At 37.9% G+C, this 16,591-nt stretch overlaps 1 protein-coding gene across 4 annotated transcripts in view; it reads right to left on the bottom strand.

The window, feature by feature from the left end:
- The window catches only part of Syt1 (Synaptotagmin 1), a 327,591-nt gene that overhangs the window by 100,346 nt on the left and 210,654 nt on the right, over positions 1-16,591 (bottom strand). For all 4 annotated transcript variants that reach the window (XM_067153882.2, XM_067153879.2, XM_067153880.2 and 1 more), the window contains exon 7: positions 12,031-12,207. In XM_067153882.2, coding sequence (XP_067009983.1) covers positions 12,031-12,207 — 177 coding nt within the window. The remainder of the gene's footprint in view (positions 1-12,030; positions 12,208-16,591) is intronic.

Genomic DNA, 16,591 nt, shown 5'->3' on the forward strand with positions numbered 1-16,591 from the left:
ACATTAGGCTCCTTAATGCTTCAATCATTGGCTGAAGAACAGTCAAGCAGCGACCGCCCCTCCAGCATGGCGGATGAAGAGGTGTGCAGTGCTCCGTAGCCTGCACTATATAACGAGGTGGAATCACGCCACCCCTTCATTCCACTGAGAGCTTCGCTGCTATCAAAGTCAGTCGGAACCCTTGACAATGCCAAACGCAGTCCTCGGTGAAACGGCGGGACCATCACATGCTCCTGGACCATGGCCTACAAGGCCGGAAAACATTGAAATGATTTGTAGCACCGGCCATGGAAGCCTCAATTGCTATACAATTGAAGGAGAAAAATAGGAAGACTAGGACCAGGATGGTTGGAGGATGTAGTGCAAGTTCTAAGAAAGATGAAAGTGTGTGTGTTTGGATAAGGTAAGTGGCTATTAAAGAAGAATCGTTGATTATCATGAAGGAGGCCAAGGCTCTCCGAGGGCTGTAGAACCAAAGTTTTCTCTGTAAATATTTGTGAATTTTTCATATTCTGTGGTTGTGTATACAAGCTCAAACTGCTAAATTTTTAGGGGAGAATATGATAAAATTTCTTAGTATATTATATCCATTATGCAATGTTTGTAGAACTTTGTAGAATCACCATATTTAATTAATAAATCTAAGATACTATTAAGTAAATGCAAATGAAATAAGTTTGTTGCAAAAATCCTTTTTCCATCCGATAAGCATGCAGGTGAATTGAGTCAGGCATCAAATTTATATTCATAATGAAAGCACTCATTGAATGAAAAATTATTTCCAAAATCAGGATTACCAAAAACCAGGAAAAAAATTATTGTTTAGGATTAATCATAACCATGTATAATTAAAAAAGTAAGCATATTCTTGCAGGATGGTGCAAAGCATTCTGAAAACTCTGTGTATAATGTTTTGTGCATATGCTATAGTACAATTTGTTTTCCAATATATTTAACCGGATGATGAGTAAACTACTACTTAAAATATTTTAATTTTAGAGGTGCTGAAAATTACAGTCAAATATCTGTAGGGGTGATTTAAAAGAGCATACTTCTGTGGAATAATTGTTCATCTAATAGTGAAAGAGATCTAGCATTCATTCAAGCCAAGTTGCCTTTCTCTTTCTTACTAACTATACTGTCTCATGAAAGAGCTGTAATAGGGATTATTTATACTAATCAATGTTCAATTCAAAAGGCCAGAACCATGCCCAAAAGAGCTGTAATAGGGATTATTTATACTAATCAGTGTTCAATTCAGAAGGTCAGAACCATGCCTAATAAAGTTTTAATTGATTCATTTGAAAATTTTAAGGTTAACATGCAGAAAGGTAAGTGAGTATGTTGGTACAAAGTTCTGACAGAACTTTCCATTTGAGCCAAGAGTCATGTTATGAAGTACCATATTTACCCGAATGGAAGATGAGGTTCTTTTAAAAATATTTTAGTTTGACAACTTAAGGCCTGATTTTTAAGACTTATTGCATGTGAGTTCTGCGCTGCATAATACCTTCATTATGATGTTTCAAGGTTTAGTGGTTTCTCAGGCAGTGAATTCATGATCCATCCCATGGATCTCACCACCTGCGTGCTACTTTCGGAAGAGGGCACAGATGATGAAGAAGAAATTCTCCTACGCTTTTTTTGTGGGGAAGGCAGTGATCCTTAAAAATAGAAAACTGAGAGAGTTTACAATATTCATAACTGCTTGGGGACATCCCCATAGATGTGGTCAGTCCTGCAGATGCTCATCTCAGAGAAACTGAACCCAGTGTTTTTCATTAGCAACAATAAGACTGCAACAACCAATTGCAGTTCCCTCAATTACCTTGGAAGCATGATCCTGTTTTGCAGCATTTGCTGCACAAGCCACTAATATGACTTTAACACATTCACAGTGTTCTATGAAAATTTACATAGTTTGTTAGTGATCCATGGATGAGTGGCTATGTAAATTAATGTTTTTTAACATCACTTCATTTTGCTCTGGTTTTTTGTCCAATTTTGTGGTCACTTATTCAGGCTGAGTAGCCAATATAATGTACATATGAAGGTGTTACCTCACAGAAAGTGGTCTTCTGCAGCGTGCAGTGATCTGTGACTGTGGCAGGAAGGGGTTTGAACTGTATTTCGTAAGACTGCATCATTCCTGTCACACAAGCTATTATTTAGCTATCTCAATCGGAAGCCATATTTTTGTTCACCGAGCTCAATAGCTGCATTTAAAGTTAAAAATTTCATTGTTCCGTATTGAAGAATATTACAGTTAAAATTGAAATAATTGATAAATAGATTCAACCTATTCAATACAAAAGAATAAGAAATGTAGTAAATTACATTCCCATTTAATAATTAGAAATGCGCAATTCTCATTATTAAATGGGAATGTAATTTACTACATTTCTTATTCTTTTGTATTGAATAGGTTGAATCTATTTATCAATTATTTCAATTTTAACTCAATAGCTGCAGTCACTTAAGTGCGGCCAGTATCCAGTATTCGGGAGATAGTGGGTTCGAACTCCACTGTTGGCAGCCCTGAAGATGGTTTTCCATGGTTTCCCATTTTCACACCAGGCAAATGCTGAGGCTCTACCTTAATTAAGGCCATGGACGCTTCCTTCCCACTTCTAGCCCTTTCCTATCCCATCATCACCCTAAGACCTATCTGTGTCGGTGCGACATAAAGCAGCTTTAAAAAAAATATGTATATTTTTGTTCATACTAGACCGGGAGGGCATGTATAGCAAGTGGAGATGTATTTCTTCACTAGTACATCAGCACTGCATTGTACTTATCACAGGATAACTTGCAGTGGTGTCGCTATTGGCATGTTAGCCACTGTCTTGGGAAGGTGCAGTATCCAACTGATGAGCCCATGCTGCACTGGGGCAAAACACAAGTATTTTTGATGATTGAGTTTCCTCAATTTTATTTAGCTATCTCAATTGGAAGCCATTTTTTGGTCACAAGCTATTATTGTTTAATAACGAACAGGACTATTTCTAGAATGGAATTATTACATATTTTTCCGTCAGCACTGTTTCCTCTTCTGGTATTGTGGCTCTGTAACCTTGTCATTCAACACTGTATGTTGTAGCATGAATATCCAGTCAGCATTGGATGTTGTAGAGGCGAATGCTTGTGGAATAATGAAATATTTCATGAACTGCTAGCCAACAGTTTATCTGATGTTCTGAGAAGAAATGCTAATATGAAAGCTAAGACCTTTAAGCAAAAGTCATTTAATTTATTTCAAGTAACATAAACATTATAAGACATTTTGCTCAAGCTTACATCTTACGATAGACATACTCCTCAACTTGAGAACCAACCTTGAATCATCCGTTCTTCAATGTTTTCATTTAAATGATCAGTTTGATTTTGTTATCAAGGCTACAAAAGGAATAAGAGTAGGATTCTACAGTACCCTGAGGAATTTGGTGAGATTAAAACTAATTGATAAATATCAGAATGCATGACTTTGTTGAAAGATGCAGTTGAACAAGTTTGTATTTACAGATTGGTTTGGTTAATATTACAATGCAAACTTTATTAATGAAGCAAAATTCATAAACTGCTCTGCAGCAAAATGGAAATATGATATCATGGAACTAAATTTTGCAATTGATGCCAAATGGTCAAGTTAAAGAATGTCATTTTATTTTATGCACTTTTTCTAACCTAAGGGTAGTTTGACGATTTGAACCAACAAGTTGCTGAATGTTAATTCTCATCACACAAAGTGTTATACAAATGGAGATACTTGATTTGTTCAGCTATATTGGTGATACTGATCAGACATCTGGTTATTCTGATATGCCATCGAAACATTCGTTGGTGTGAACAATGTGAGAAGCATCTGAATTAGGTATAATGGCAGTAAGAAGAATAGAATAGCATTTTCATATATAAAAAAAAGCAACTTGGTTCTTGTTTAATTCCTCTTTGCATGCCTTCACAACTCTAAGTAGTCATTGTTGTTGCCAGGAAGTTGTTTAACGGTAGGCACCTGGTAATAGTAATGTTACTACCACTCTTAATGTGCCTGTATGCTGCTGTTAGTAATACTACTACCGAGCTCGATAGCTGCAGTCGCTTAAGTGCGGCCAGTATCCAGTATTCGGGAGATAGTAGGTTCGAACCCCACTTTCGGCAGCCCTGAAAATGGTTTTCCATGGTTTCCCATTTTCACACCAGGCAAATGCTGGGGCTGTACCTTAATTAAGGCCACGACTACTTCCTTCCCACTCCTAACCCTTTCCTGTCCCATCGTCACAATAAGGCCTATCTGTGTCGGTGCGACGTAAAAAAAACAAAAAAAAAAACAGTAATACTACTACCGTGAACTTTCACATTCAGCTGCATGAAAGCTAGTCAAATTATCAATTTGGTTGTTGCTCTGGAGTGTCGTTAGTTTTTTTTTCTATCAGCAGAATTCATTAACCTTTGTTAGTAATTGGTGGTGCTTCCTAGGGTCAATGTTTCATAAGGATATGGCTCTCAGCTAGTTTTGACATATCTCTAGATGGATTTTTTTTACAATAGACTGGTTTTTCCTAGATGATATATATAACATTTTATAATTACAGGGAACTTCGATATCTTGAATCACCTCGGGAGCTAAATTTTATTTCGAGATATAGAGAATATTGTTTTTGAGCATGTATAGCACATGATTGAATCATATGTATCTACAGGCTTATATTGAGTACATTATTTTTAACAGTACTTAAAAATATGCAAACTCTATTTTATGGCATCACTTTAATTATAACCCTTATTATAGTAACTTTATATAAGACAGGATACAGTACATACAGTAGTGAAACAAGAAACATACCTCCGTTAACACCTTTGGAAAAAAACCCCGTTAGTCTCTTCTGTTTGTTACGGTTGAAACTTCTCGTCAATACCACACAACCAAGATTTGTAAGTGGCGCTTATCATTCGCGACTTCAGGATTTGCTTTCGTACGTTAACGGTAATCAATTCACACCTGAGAAACCTGCGAGGCTTCGCCGATTTTCCGATCACCTGAATTTTTAGTTTTTCGGTTCCCGTCATATTAGCTCCCAGCATCACTGTAACCCTTTCTTCACTTGTTAACTGTTCCTCACAAACCACAAATGCCATATTGCACAGTTAATGTTGCAGAAAATTCAAGTTACAGAGTATTTTTTGCTTCAAGGAAGGAAATGTTTGCTTTGAGAAATTGAGAAATTCTGTAACCGAATTTCGAGTAATAGCGGAATAAATACACGTGAAGAATAGGACAAACGGCTGGGAAAAATAAGTTACTTTGAGATACTGAAAATTCGAGTAAGGCAGTTTGAGATATTGAGGTTCAACTGTATATAAAACCTGATAGAACTCTGATTATGTTTGGGGTCAACTTACATTTGGGTAAATACAGGTACATGGATTTTTGACGATATGAAATTTGTCATTTTTGACAAATCATGTAAATGGCTCAGTAATTTTAGGAAAGGAGTCTCTATTCTTAAAGTATTAATAAATATGTGGACTGATCGTTTGTTGGATTGTTTTGCCATGCAGAATATTTAATAATTCAAATTCTAAGTATTAAAATATAAACTGAGATATTACCGCTAAAGTGATGTTTCTTTTAATTACCAGAAAGCAATTTTTATATGCCTTTCATTGCACTAAGAGAAATTAAAGGTATTTTTTAAATGTAACTAGAGTGCATTATAATTAAGCAAAAGCACATGACCTTAGAGAAAATTTAAGGTGCATTTGATGCCAAGAAAATGCACAGTTCTTCAAACCACTTGCTCTATGCCAAGATGCAAGTGCTCTATTAAGATGACTGACAGACAAACCATTAGCTAATCATGTCCAGTGATTTTAACATGTCATTTTCTTTTAACTCATACTTGTCTTTTCCTAAAAAAACAGTAAAATATAATATTAAATAAATATAATTGCATTCATTATGAATGTGTAATTATTTTACACTAGAAATGCTGTAATAAAACATGCGATGAAAAGTGGTGTATTATTTCTAACAATATTTCATTGTTAAACTTGTATATGAATTAGAAACTGACTGTGTACATGAATGTAAAGTATGTTTGCTGTATGGCCGAACAACACCGACATCCAATCATTCTGTATGTACACATGCTGGAAATAAAGCAATTGATGTACATCTGCTGATGATATAATAATCACAATTGCAAAACATGGAGAAGGAAGTGGGGACAGCTCTGTATGTAAGCTTAACTGAAAGAAAAATTAAATGAAATGGAATGAATGAATTAATTAAAATTCTGATGCCTCCTGTTATAGTAACTCATCATTGTCTATCATTTGAACATCAACTAAAAAGAAAAAAATATTAGTGTGATTGACAGTTCTGAAAATTAAGACAATATTAAATGGTTTGTGTCAATTATGTAATAATTTATTTCAGGTAGTATTAAAATAATTGACATTTTTAAAGTGACTTCTCTTTGTATATCCAATATATATCTTAATCTTATAGTTCTTATAAAATAATGAATGTGAACAAGACCATTTGATTACAACAAAGGAAAACTTAGAGTCAAATCACAGTTCAATATAATACATGTTTTAAGAACATTTTAATTAATTGAGCAACTGCTCCTCTTATAATCTAAAACAATCCACAACTTCTTCCCAGCTTTTGTAGGAGATCCATTAATATCTATAAAAGATCAGTTGGAACCCAACAGCTGTCATAGATGCCCTAGGCAATGCTACAGGGGTGTACTAGGGAAATGAAGAGAAAGTTATTACTTGTTACCTTCCTCACATCTGGCTCCATGGCTAAATGGCTAGCATGCTGGCCTTTGGCCACAGGGGTCCTGGGTTCGATTCCTGGCAGGGCCGGGAATTTTAACCATCATTGGTTAATTTTGCTGGCAAGGGGGCTGAGTGTATGTGTCGTCTTCAACATCATTTCATCCTCATCATGACACGCAGGTCGTCTACGGGAGTCAAATCAAAATACCTGCATCTGGCAAGCCAAACTTGTCCTCGAACACTCCCGGCACTAAAAGCCATATGCCATTTATTTATTTTTTTACCTTCTTCACGAAGCCAGAAGGTCTGTCCACCTTACTGAAATGTACACATCACCTGACTCTCATTAGTGACATCTTCATACCATTCATCATAGAGACAGTCTACATAAGAAATGGTATGACTAGCATCGCTCATACCTGTGTTACTTTTGTACTGTTAAAGCCAAAGATGAAACCGAGGCAGACTGATGAAAGTTACGAATTTGTATTAGCCCTTACCAGAAGACATAATGCACTGAATATTGTAGTCCTATATATAAATAATCTGCAGTGTCATGTGAAAACTAGCAGGGATAACTTGGGGAACACAAGCAGAAACCCTTAAGACAGCTGCTCTGACACTGGTATAGCTTCTTCTTCTTCTTCTTCTTCTTGTTCTTGTTCTTAATCTGTTTACACTCCACGGTTGGTTTTTCCCTCGGACTCAGCGAGGGATCCCACATCTACCACCTCAAGGGCATTGTCCTGGACCGTGAGACATTGGGTCAGGAGATACAACTCGGGAGAATGACCAGTACCTCGCCCAGGCAGCCTCACCTGCTATGCTCAACAGGGGCCTTGTGGGGGATGGGAACATTGGAAGGGATATACAAGGAAGAGGGAAGGAAGCGGCTGTGGCCTTAAGTTAGGTACCATCCCGGCATTTGCCTGGAGGAGAAGTGGAAAACCATGGAAAACCACTTCCAGGATGGTTGAGGTGGGAATCGAACCCACCTCTACTCATTTGACCTCCCGAGGTTGAGTGAACCCCGTTCCAACCCTCATACCACTTTGCAAATTTCGTGGCAGAGCCGGGAATTGAACCCGGGCCTCCGGGGGTGGCAGCTAATCACACTGACCACTACACCACAGAGGCGGACCACTGGTATATTCTTCTGCAAAATATTGCTCGCTAGAACTCGCATGGGAAGAGTCAATGTTTACCCCAACCCTAATAGTTTGGCTTTATGGCATAATGAATATTCATCCCCTTCTGCGGCTGAGATACCATCAAGAAGCAAGTCATAAATGGGAGAAGTTCTCGCAAGAGCTACTGATCCAAGAAACTGTTTTCAGTGCACCAGCCCTTCACCTCAAGTCAAGGAAACAATTCTGGATCATTAGCCAGCGTGAGTGATTTAAGATCGATGATATGTGGAAGAGCATCTTTGACTTCATTCACCATCAGCTTGACAATCCCACACATCTACCAGTACTTGAGTTACTCAAAGGAACTTGGTGCTGACTGAACCATTTGAGGACTGGTCATACCCATCCTAAGGCAACACTGCACAAACAAGGAATAACTGATTCCCCAGCAATGTGCGACTGTGGGATTGTCACATTATTGAGGACATTTTGAAGGCAGGCGGGATGTCATGCCAAGAGCAGTAGAGTGCATCAAGTCACTGGGCAGCTGCAAGAAATACAGAATGGAATTCTTAATTGAATCCCTAGAATTCCTCAATTTGAAAGTGTGGAGTGGTATCCATGTGGACTGTATTTGAGTATGATCTTGTTACTGGTCATTTTTTCCAGACTGCTCGTTTTCATCATTCTTATCCAACCTCTCTTGCTCAACTTTTGTTCTCTTTTGACCAGGCACTGCTTTAAATGTGATCTGAGGAGCTGCAGAACCACCAGAATGAAAGATATAATTAGCGATTAGTGATCCCATCCTTCATATTGTGTGTTGTTATCGAACCAAAGCTCGATACCCATTCAGATACTGGTGATCTGGCAACCTTGTTTGGATCTGTGAACGACAGAAAATTAGGTTGAAAGCATGAGAGCACACTTAACTCCAGCTGATAGGACATGGAGTAAGGCATTTCTGTGGGATAGGAGGCTGGATGCACACGAGCTCAGATGGCACTTCCCGTTTGCAACACAAATTTAGATTTGTCTATTACACTTACTGCAATGGATTGGGCATCACAGAGCAGAACAACCAACATAATTCAGCATGAGCCACCACTGCTTTTGATCATGACAGTATTAGGTATACAATGCCTAGAGCATCTTTAATTTCCACACCTTTCATGGCACTTTGCTTTCCTTTGCTACTACTGTACCTTCATTCTCTATTTATGAAACAGGCCAGAAAACATAATATCGCAAAAGAATAACCTACAGTGGAAATGACTTATTTGACTTACTATACCAAGAATTTCATTTCTTATTACAATACCAACTTCTCTCTTATACTTTATGTAATGATTTCTTAGTTATATGAGCGTGTTATGTAACAGGGTTTTCTTATCAATAGAGTAAATTTTTCTCATTGAGAGTATCAAGTTGAGCCTCTGTGGACTGTATGGTAACAACCAATTTAATTTCAGTGCCTAGATCTTGTTCTCCTTCTGGCTTTGATATCCTCCCAGTTCTTCTTGTGGTCTTTGGGTAAAGGTCATTCCTGTCTTTTGCATTTTGATTCCATCTATAAACCTTGATAGCTGTTTACTATCTTTCTAAACTTGACACTGTTATTCATTTATGTTCTGGGATACTCATCTGTCTCAGATCCTTTTCATATTTCTGGAACCACCTCAGGCCTTATAGACTTCAATTTGATGAAATTTTATATTCTTTTTGTCAGCCAGTCATTTGCCGTACTGAAAAAATGTTCGTAGAATAGCAATCTTTTCTTCTAAATCAATGCTGTGATTGGTTCTGTCTTGCTGTATACCTCTTCATTAAGTTTGCTCATTGACTCATCTGTTACCTAGACTCTTCACTGATATGCTGTGTTCTGCTTTTTTACAGATGACTTACTTGTCCCGGTCTATTCATTCTCAAGGTTTTTAATGCATATAATCCTTCTGTTTTAATAACTGTCTTAGGTGCCCACATTGTTAAAAAGTGTTAAATTGTGAAGATCCTTACAACAAGTGTTGGACTTCAACACTCGATGTGAATCGGACAGCACAGGATGGGCGAGGAGGCCCATATGGTCAACAACGTCAGCTATGATCAACTTGTGTTATTCAATAAAAGTCTGCCTTTCTGTGAATCATCGCATGAAGCTAATTTAAATGTGGCAGTAATGTTGCACAGTCTATGTATACATGTCAATAACGTGTGTAGTCTTTTTACAGTGTTGGGTTATCTACATGACTAATTCATTTTATAAAGCCACTCATGTTGTATTATATCTGTGCAATCCATGGATGTACCGATATTTTAACCCATAATTAATTTTGTGTGGCTATTTCTAGCCGAGTGCAGCCCTTGTAAGGCAGACCCTCCGATGAGGGTGGGCGGCATCTGCCATGTGTAGGTAACTGCGTGTTATTGTGGTGGAGGATAGTGTTATGTGTAGTGTGAGTTGCAGGGATGTTGGGGACAGTACAAACACCCATCCCCCAGGCCATTGGAATTAACCAATGAAGGTTAAAATCCCCGACCCGGCCGGGAATCGAACCCGGGACCCTCTGAACCAAAGGCCAGTACGCTGACCATTCAGCCAACGAGTGGGACTTTTAACCCATGTAACATTTGGACTTTGTGATTCACATCATATTCATGTTTGTGTTATTTTTATGACTCAAGACTTGACAAGATGCCAATATGCAACATCATAAGATCCATAGACTTTTTATCTAATGGTTTTATCATGTCCTTACCATACTTTACAATGATTTTGTCTGTGACTGAAGATGTCTTGAAAGTGGGACGAAACATGTCTCACTAATATATTTGAATGTAGTCTTATCAATAAAGATAATTTGTGTGTTGTAACGCCTGAACTTGACTCTTATACTCATCGTACTTTTGGTGTACAAATTCTTTGTGAGATGGTAGTATGCCCAGTCTTAACTTCCCTATCTTAACATTAAATAGCTCCTCTTCTAACCCATTCTTCTGGATCACTTCTCCCAGATGTCTAAAATTTTGACCCGTCTAATCTTCCCATACTTTGTGATTATCCAGTCTAGTCCATCACTGATATTTGTCATATGTTCTGTCTTCTCAAAAGAAACCTGCATGACCTATCTGTGTCGGTGCAATGTGAAGCAAATAAAAAAAATCTGCATTCCTACTTTCTCAGCTATTTTTGTTGCTGATTACTGAATCAATGCCATTAACAGGTATTATTATTGTCTGCCCCATAGCATAATAGTTAGCATTATTAGCTGCCATCCCTGAAGGTCTAGGTTCAATTCCTGGTGCTACCAGAAATTTAACAGGAGGTCTGAAAAAAGTCATAAATCAGGAAATTTAAATTGGCAACCAAACTTTGCAGTCTTATCAAGCTACTTGGAATGTGGAATATTCAGTAAAGAATGGTATTCCAGCAGTTTCTGATGTTATTTTGAATAAATTGCTTATTCTGCTTCCCCCATGATTGGAGATTTCCTAAACTGACAAAGCTTACAAAATAATTAAATTCATTTATGATTTGGTATTTAAAAGAGATAAAAGAGGAACACTTACAATTAAAATTTGTACATCTTAAAAATAAGAACATTATTAATTCAGATTAATCTATGTTATACTGAAATATTTTGTATTATATAAATGACAGAAATCAAGAAATTTTACTAAAGGTATTAGAATGATTCAAATAAGGTATACTATTTTTTAATTTTATTTGTCTCTTAACTTTATAAATGGGCATGGTATTCTTGTTCACATTTATTCATGACTTTTATACTATTTTACATTCCAAGAAAATTATTTCAATTAATATTATAAGCAAATATTGTATTTTGTAATGAAAAAAATAAAATAAAAAGAACTAAAGATTTAGATACCAAGAGAAGCCACTTTGCATATTATGAGTAAGAAGTGAATGGAATCAAATAAGTGTTCATTCAAATTTACTACCGTACCCTAATTTTATGTTTAAAAAAATCATGAATGTCATTTATTTGCTCACCCCTCATGTGAGAATATGTTGGTTTGTATGTGTTCATGCATGATCACAAAACCATTGTCACCACAACATCGTATGTCATTGGGGTCAAGTTCCTACCTGTCCACCTTCACCTTCAACGCTTTGCAGTTCACGCCATTCCTCAATTGTCTGGGCCAAATCAATTTGACACAAGGGTACCTTCACTTCACCAATCTGGTCGTGCTTTGAGAAGCGATCAAAGTCAAAGATGGCAAACACTAAGGTCTTATTCATGGCGTCTGCATATGGAACACCCTGAAACAAAGGAAAATAACTCATATTTTTATTAATACTTCCATAGTTATCTGTAAATTGTAGCTGAAGTAGTATGAAAATTAATCTGAATACAGTAATTTTTAGCTAATGTTGGCAGAATCGTGCATTCTCATTAACCCTCCTCGGTCGCGCCGTATCCAGAAGGCGCCAGCGCTAGCTAGTTTTTTGCGCCCTACTTCACAGCTAAATTAGAATCTAGCGGGTTCCACCTTTTCAATACAAAATACAATGTTGTTGGATGGTATTTACAACATTATTTATTACAGAACATGTTTCGGTGTTCAATTTTTGACACCATCATCAGCTGCTCAGAAAGTGCGAAAAAACTTGGCGATCTAAACATTAAACAACACAGCGCATGCGTCTGGTGAACCTGCACTCACAGTATCTTCATAGCTTCCAGTGTATTACAATACAGTTGAGAAGTTGTCATTGTTGATAACATTAGTGTTGGGATACTGAACGTTGGCGCCTACTGGATGCCACACGACCTAAACCTTCCGTGTTTTTAGTATGGTCGGTAACAGTCAGTTTTTCGATTTAAACAATCCTAGTGACTTGAAATGAATGCAGAGTTTATTTACTGATGATAATTTTGAAGAAGAGCAACAGAATGAAGAGGACAGTGATACTGACACTGAAGATCGTCGGGCTGAGAGCAGAGAAGACAACTCTGATACTGAGGAAAGTGGAGCGGGAGATGAACCTCTTCTCAGGGACATCCTGTTTTATGCAGGGAAGGATGGAAACATAAAATGGGGTAAGCACCCTAAATCTAATCATAGGAAGAAAACACCCCCACATAATTTGCTCACCAAACTGCCAGGAGTTAATGGTGTTGCACGTCACGTAAAAAATGAAGGTGAGTGTTGGAAATTGTTTATAATTGATGAAATGTTACATAATGTCGTTCGGTATAAAAATCAGTATAAAGAACATGTAAAAGGACATTTTCAAAGGGAACGAGCTGCAAAAGTGACTGATATTCTTGAAATAAAGGTACCGGTATTCTTAGGACTTTTATATTTGGCTGGTACTTTACATGCAAACAAAATAATGTTCGAGGACTTGTGGGGCACGGATGGCAATGGAGTGGAAAAATTCCGTCTTGTTATGAAATTGAGGACTTTATTGTTGCTGTTAACAATGGAAATAAGATTAAAATGAATGTCAACATTATTTAATTCAATTACATCCAAACATATCTACATTATTTGGCATTATTGCATATTCTTTATAACACGCTAATTAGCTGCACGTCTCAGGTTAAGGTTGTATATGTTTTCAGCATTGTGTTGTGCTATTGTAGTGCAAATTGATAATGGATACCAACCCGTGGAAACATTAAAAAATTGTGATATTAGCTGAGCATACCTCTATAACACAGAGACGAATTGTTTCAAAATGTGGTGTTGATGTGGCTGCAGTAAATTCAATTTTGAACCGATATTTAATTTTTTTTTTTGCTATTTGCTTTATGTTGCACCAACAGAGATAGGTCTTATGGCGATGATGGGATAGGAAAGGCCTAGGATTGGGAAAGAAGTGGTCGTGGCCTTAATTAAGGTACAGCCCCAGCATTTGCCTGGTGTGAAAATGGGAAAACACGGAAAACCATCTTCAGGGCTGCCGACAGTGGGGTTCAAACCCACTATCTTTTGGATGCAAGCTCACAGCCGTGCGCCCCTAACCGCACAGCCAACTCACCCGGTAAAAAAAAACTATATCTAGAAACCGGATCATTTTTATCACTGAAAGAAACTGTAGTCATAAACGGAAGAATTCATCAAAAGAAGACCGTTTACTCATTAGGAAGAGTAAAACAAACCTCAAACTCTCATTTGTTGAACCAAACCAAACCCCATGGCACTACAGCCCTTGAAGGGCCTTGGCCTACCAAGCGACCTCTGCTCAGCCCGAAGACCTGCAGATTACGAGGTTCCGTGTGGTCAGCACGACAAATCCTCTCGTCCGTTATTCTTGGCTTTCGAGACCGGGGCCGCTATCTCACCGTCAGATAGCTCCTCAATTCTTATCACGTAGGCTGAGTGGACCTCAAACCAGCCCTCAGGTCCAGGTAAAAATCCCTGACCTGGCTGAGAATCGAACCCGGGGCCTCCGGGTAAGAGGCAGGCATGCTACTCCTACACCACGGGGCCGGCTGTCTCATTAAACCAAAATTCAAGTCAAAGTGGGTGAAATGTTCACATTTTAACTGTTCACCGCTGACTGTTGCGGCAGGAACAAGAGTACTCGGAACAGAAAAGAAGCAGCTTCTGACAGATGCTATGCATAAGAAGTGATTGATGTAGGCTAAACTACTTAAAGACTGGACTGTGGAAGATTGGATGAAAGTTGTATTTTCAGATGAAAGCCATTTCAAAGTTTGTGGTCAGTATGTTCTTTACATGTGTAAGGAAACATCAAAGAAAATGTCACTGGCTGATATTCAACAAGCACCTAAACATCCACCAAAAGTGATGTTCTGGGAATGTTTAACTTACCCGTTAAGGGTGTGAGGAACAGTGACTAATACCTAGAGGAGCTTCGAAAAAGGGTAGTGCCTAAGTTACAAAAAACTCTCTCTACATGGCGAAAGTGTTCTTCAACAAGATCATGCACCATGCTACACATCCAAAAAAGGTCAACAAAATCTTTGAATAAGAATACATAGAAGTGCTCCCTTAGCCCAGCAGGTCACCTGATACGGTGCCTACGAGATACACAAGGCCTGGAAATACAGCACTCTAAACTTGTCCTCGAGGTACTTCTGACAAGCGCCGCTAGAGTTCTCTTTACTATTCTGTCTCGCCCGCTCATTGCAACACGTTGGTTTGCGAAAAACTATAAAATTTAATTAAAACTATTAATTTCAGAGGACACCAAACAGATATAAGATAAAAAGTAGACTAAGAGCAATTGTATGACTTATTTTCTAGAACGTAGGCCTTTGTCTCACACTATGTTAAGACGAAATAAGTAATTCACGAAAACTTCGTGATCAATTAAGACAAATACATATCAGCAGCATTAATGTTCAAATGATCACAAGGAACGATTCATTTAATCTCATAGACTATTATCTATAATGTATGACGTACCGATACATAAGATTAGCTTACGTGAGATGCAGGAAGTTATCACAATTTCAGCACTTTGCGGTTCAGGAGTTCCCTCTGAAATTCTTGAACGCATCATCCTGATCGGAAATTTCCTTCGCCTGATTGTCCAGAATTGGTTTTAGAAACTTTGTCAGTATTATTTTACCTAGTCTTTCCTGATCACAACAACTAGTACAGTTAAAGCATTGCAGGAACTTTGGCACAACATAGACAATTAGTTTCTTTATGAGATTTGTTTTTCCCAAGTAACATAAAGCAGAACATGTGAACTTTAAAATGATTCTTAGGAAATACACGAACTTTCTTTATAGATACCGTAGGGCACCCCGATCTTGCATTCTTATTAAGTGTGCTAGAGGACTATCACTGGTGGCTGATGATAGTCCTTGTAGGCAGGTTTCACAGTGTGTCTGTTCCTCGGCCACTCTCACTCTCAAGATATATCATTATCTGAATCAGAAATTCTACTAAAAATTTGATGGTGCGTCATTTCTGGGAGCTGGATCCTTCCTGCGCTTGTTACTTTTCTGTTTATGAACAGGGTACACACTAAAAACAGAAGGAACTTTGTTGGGAAGAATTTGCTTGATTGATGTGCTTACACTAAAATCTGACGTATTAAAATGCAAGCTACACACTCGAGAAGAATTGTTAGGTACCCAAAGAGATCCTACTTTATCACGTTGCCTGGAAATAGCTTGCCTCCACTTCTCTCTTAAACCGCGCTCCGAAGGGAAACTATGAAACGTCACATTTTCTTGCTTTTTAGCAGTATCGGAAGTACAAAGAGGTACACAACAGTTCACCATCTTCTCAACCTCACATACACACACCGACAGAAAAAATACTGACAATAAATTGCCCAAAATCAACACAACATCACTATTAGTCCGCACATCACAATGTTAAAAGTCCGCCAAGAACAGAACGGAAACCTGACATCTAGCGGCCAAGCCGTAAATACGGTCAGGCCGCTTTTTCAGCGGCAAATTGCTTCCTATTTCCCGGCCTTGTGTATCTCATAGGCAACGCCTGATATCAACCCTATTGATAATTTATGGGCCATTTTTAAGAAGAGAGTGGCAAAAGAGGATAGGTCAGTGTAAAGGGATTGAGTATATTTGCAAAAGTTTGATGGAATCTATGCCAAAATGTGTCAGTGCTGTTTTCATTGTCATCGTCGGCTTTAACTCGTTTCCGAGTATAATCTTCTTCCATGTCACTAAACTCCGAACTCAAGG

This window comes from Anabrus simplex, chromosome 9 (genome assembly GCF_040414725.1).
Source record: "Anabrus simplex isolate iqAnaSimp1 chromosome 9, ASM4041472v1, whole genome shotgun sequence".
Lineage (NCBI taxonomy): Eukaryota > Metazoa > Arthropoda > Insecta > Orthoptera > Tettigoniidae > Anabrus > Anabrus simplex.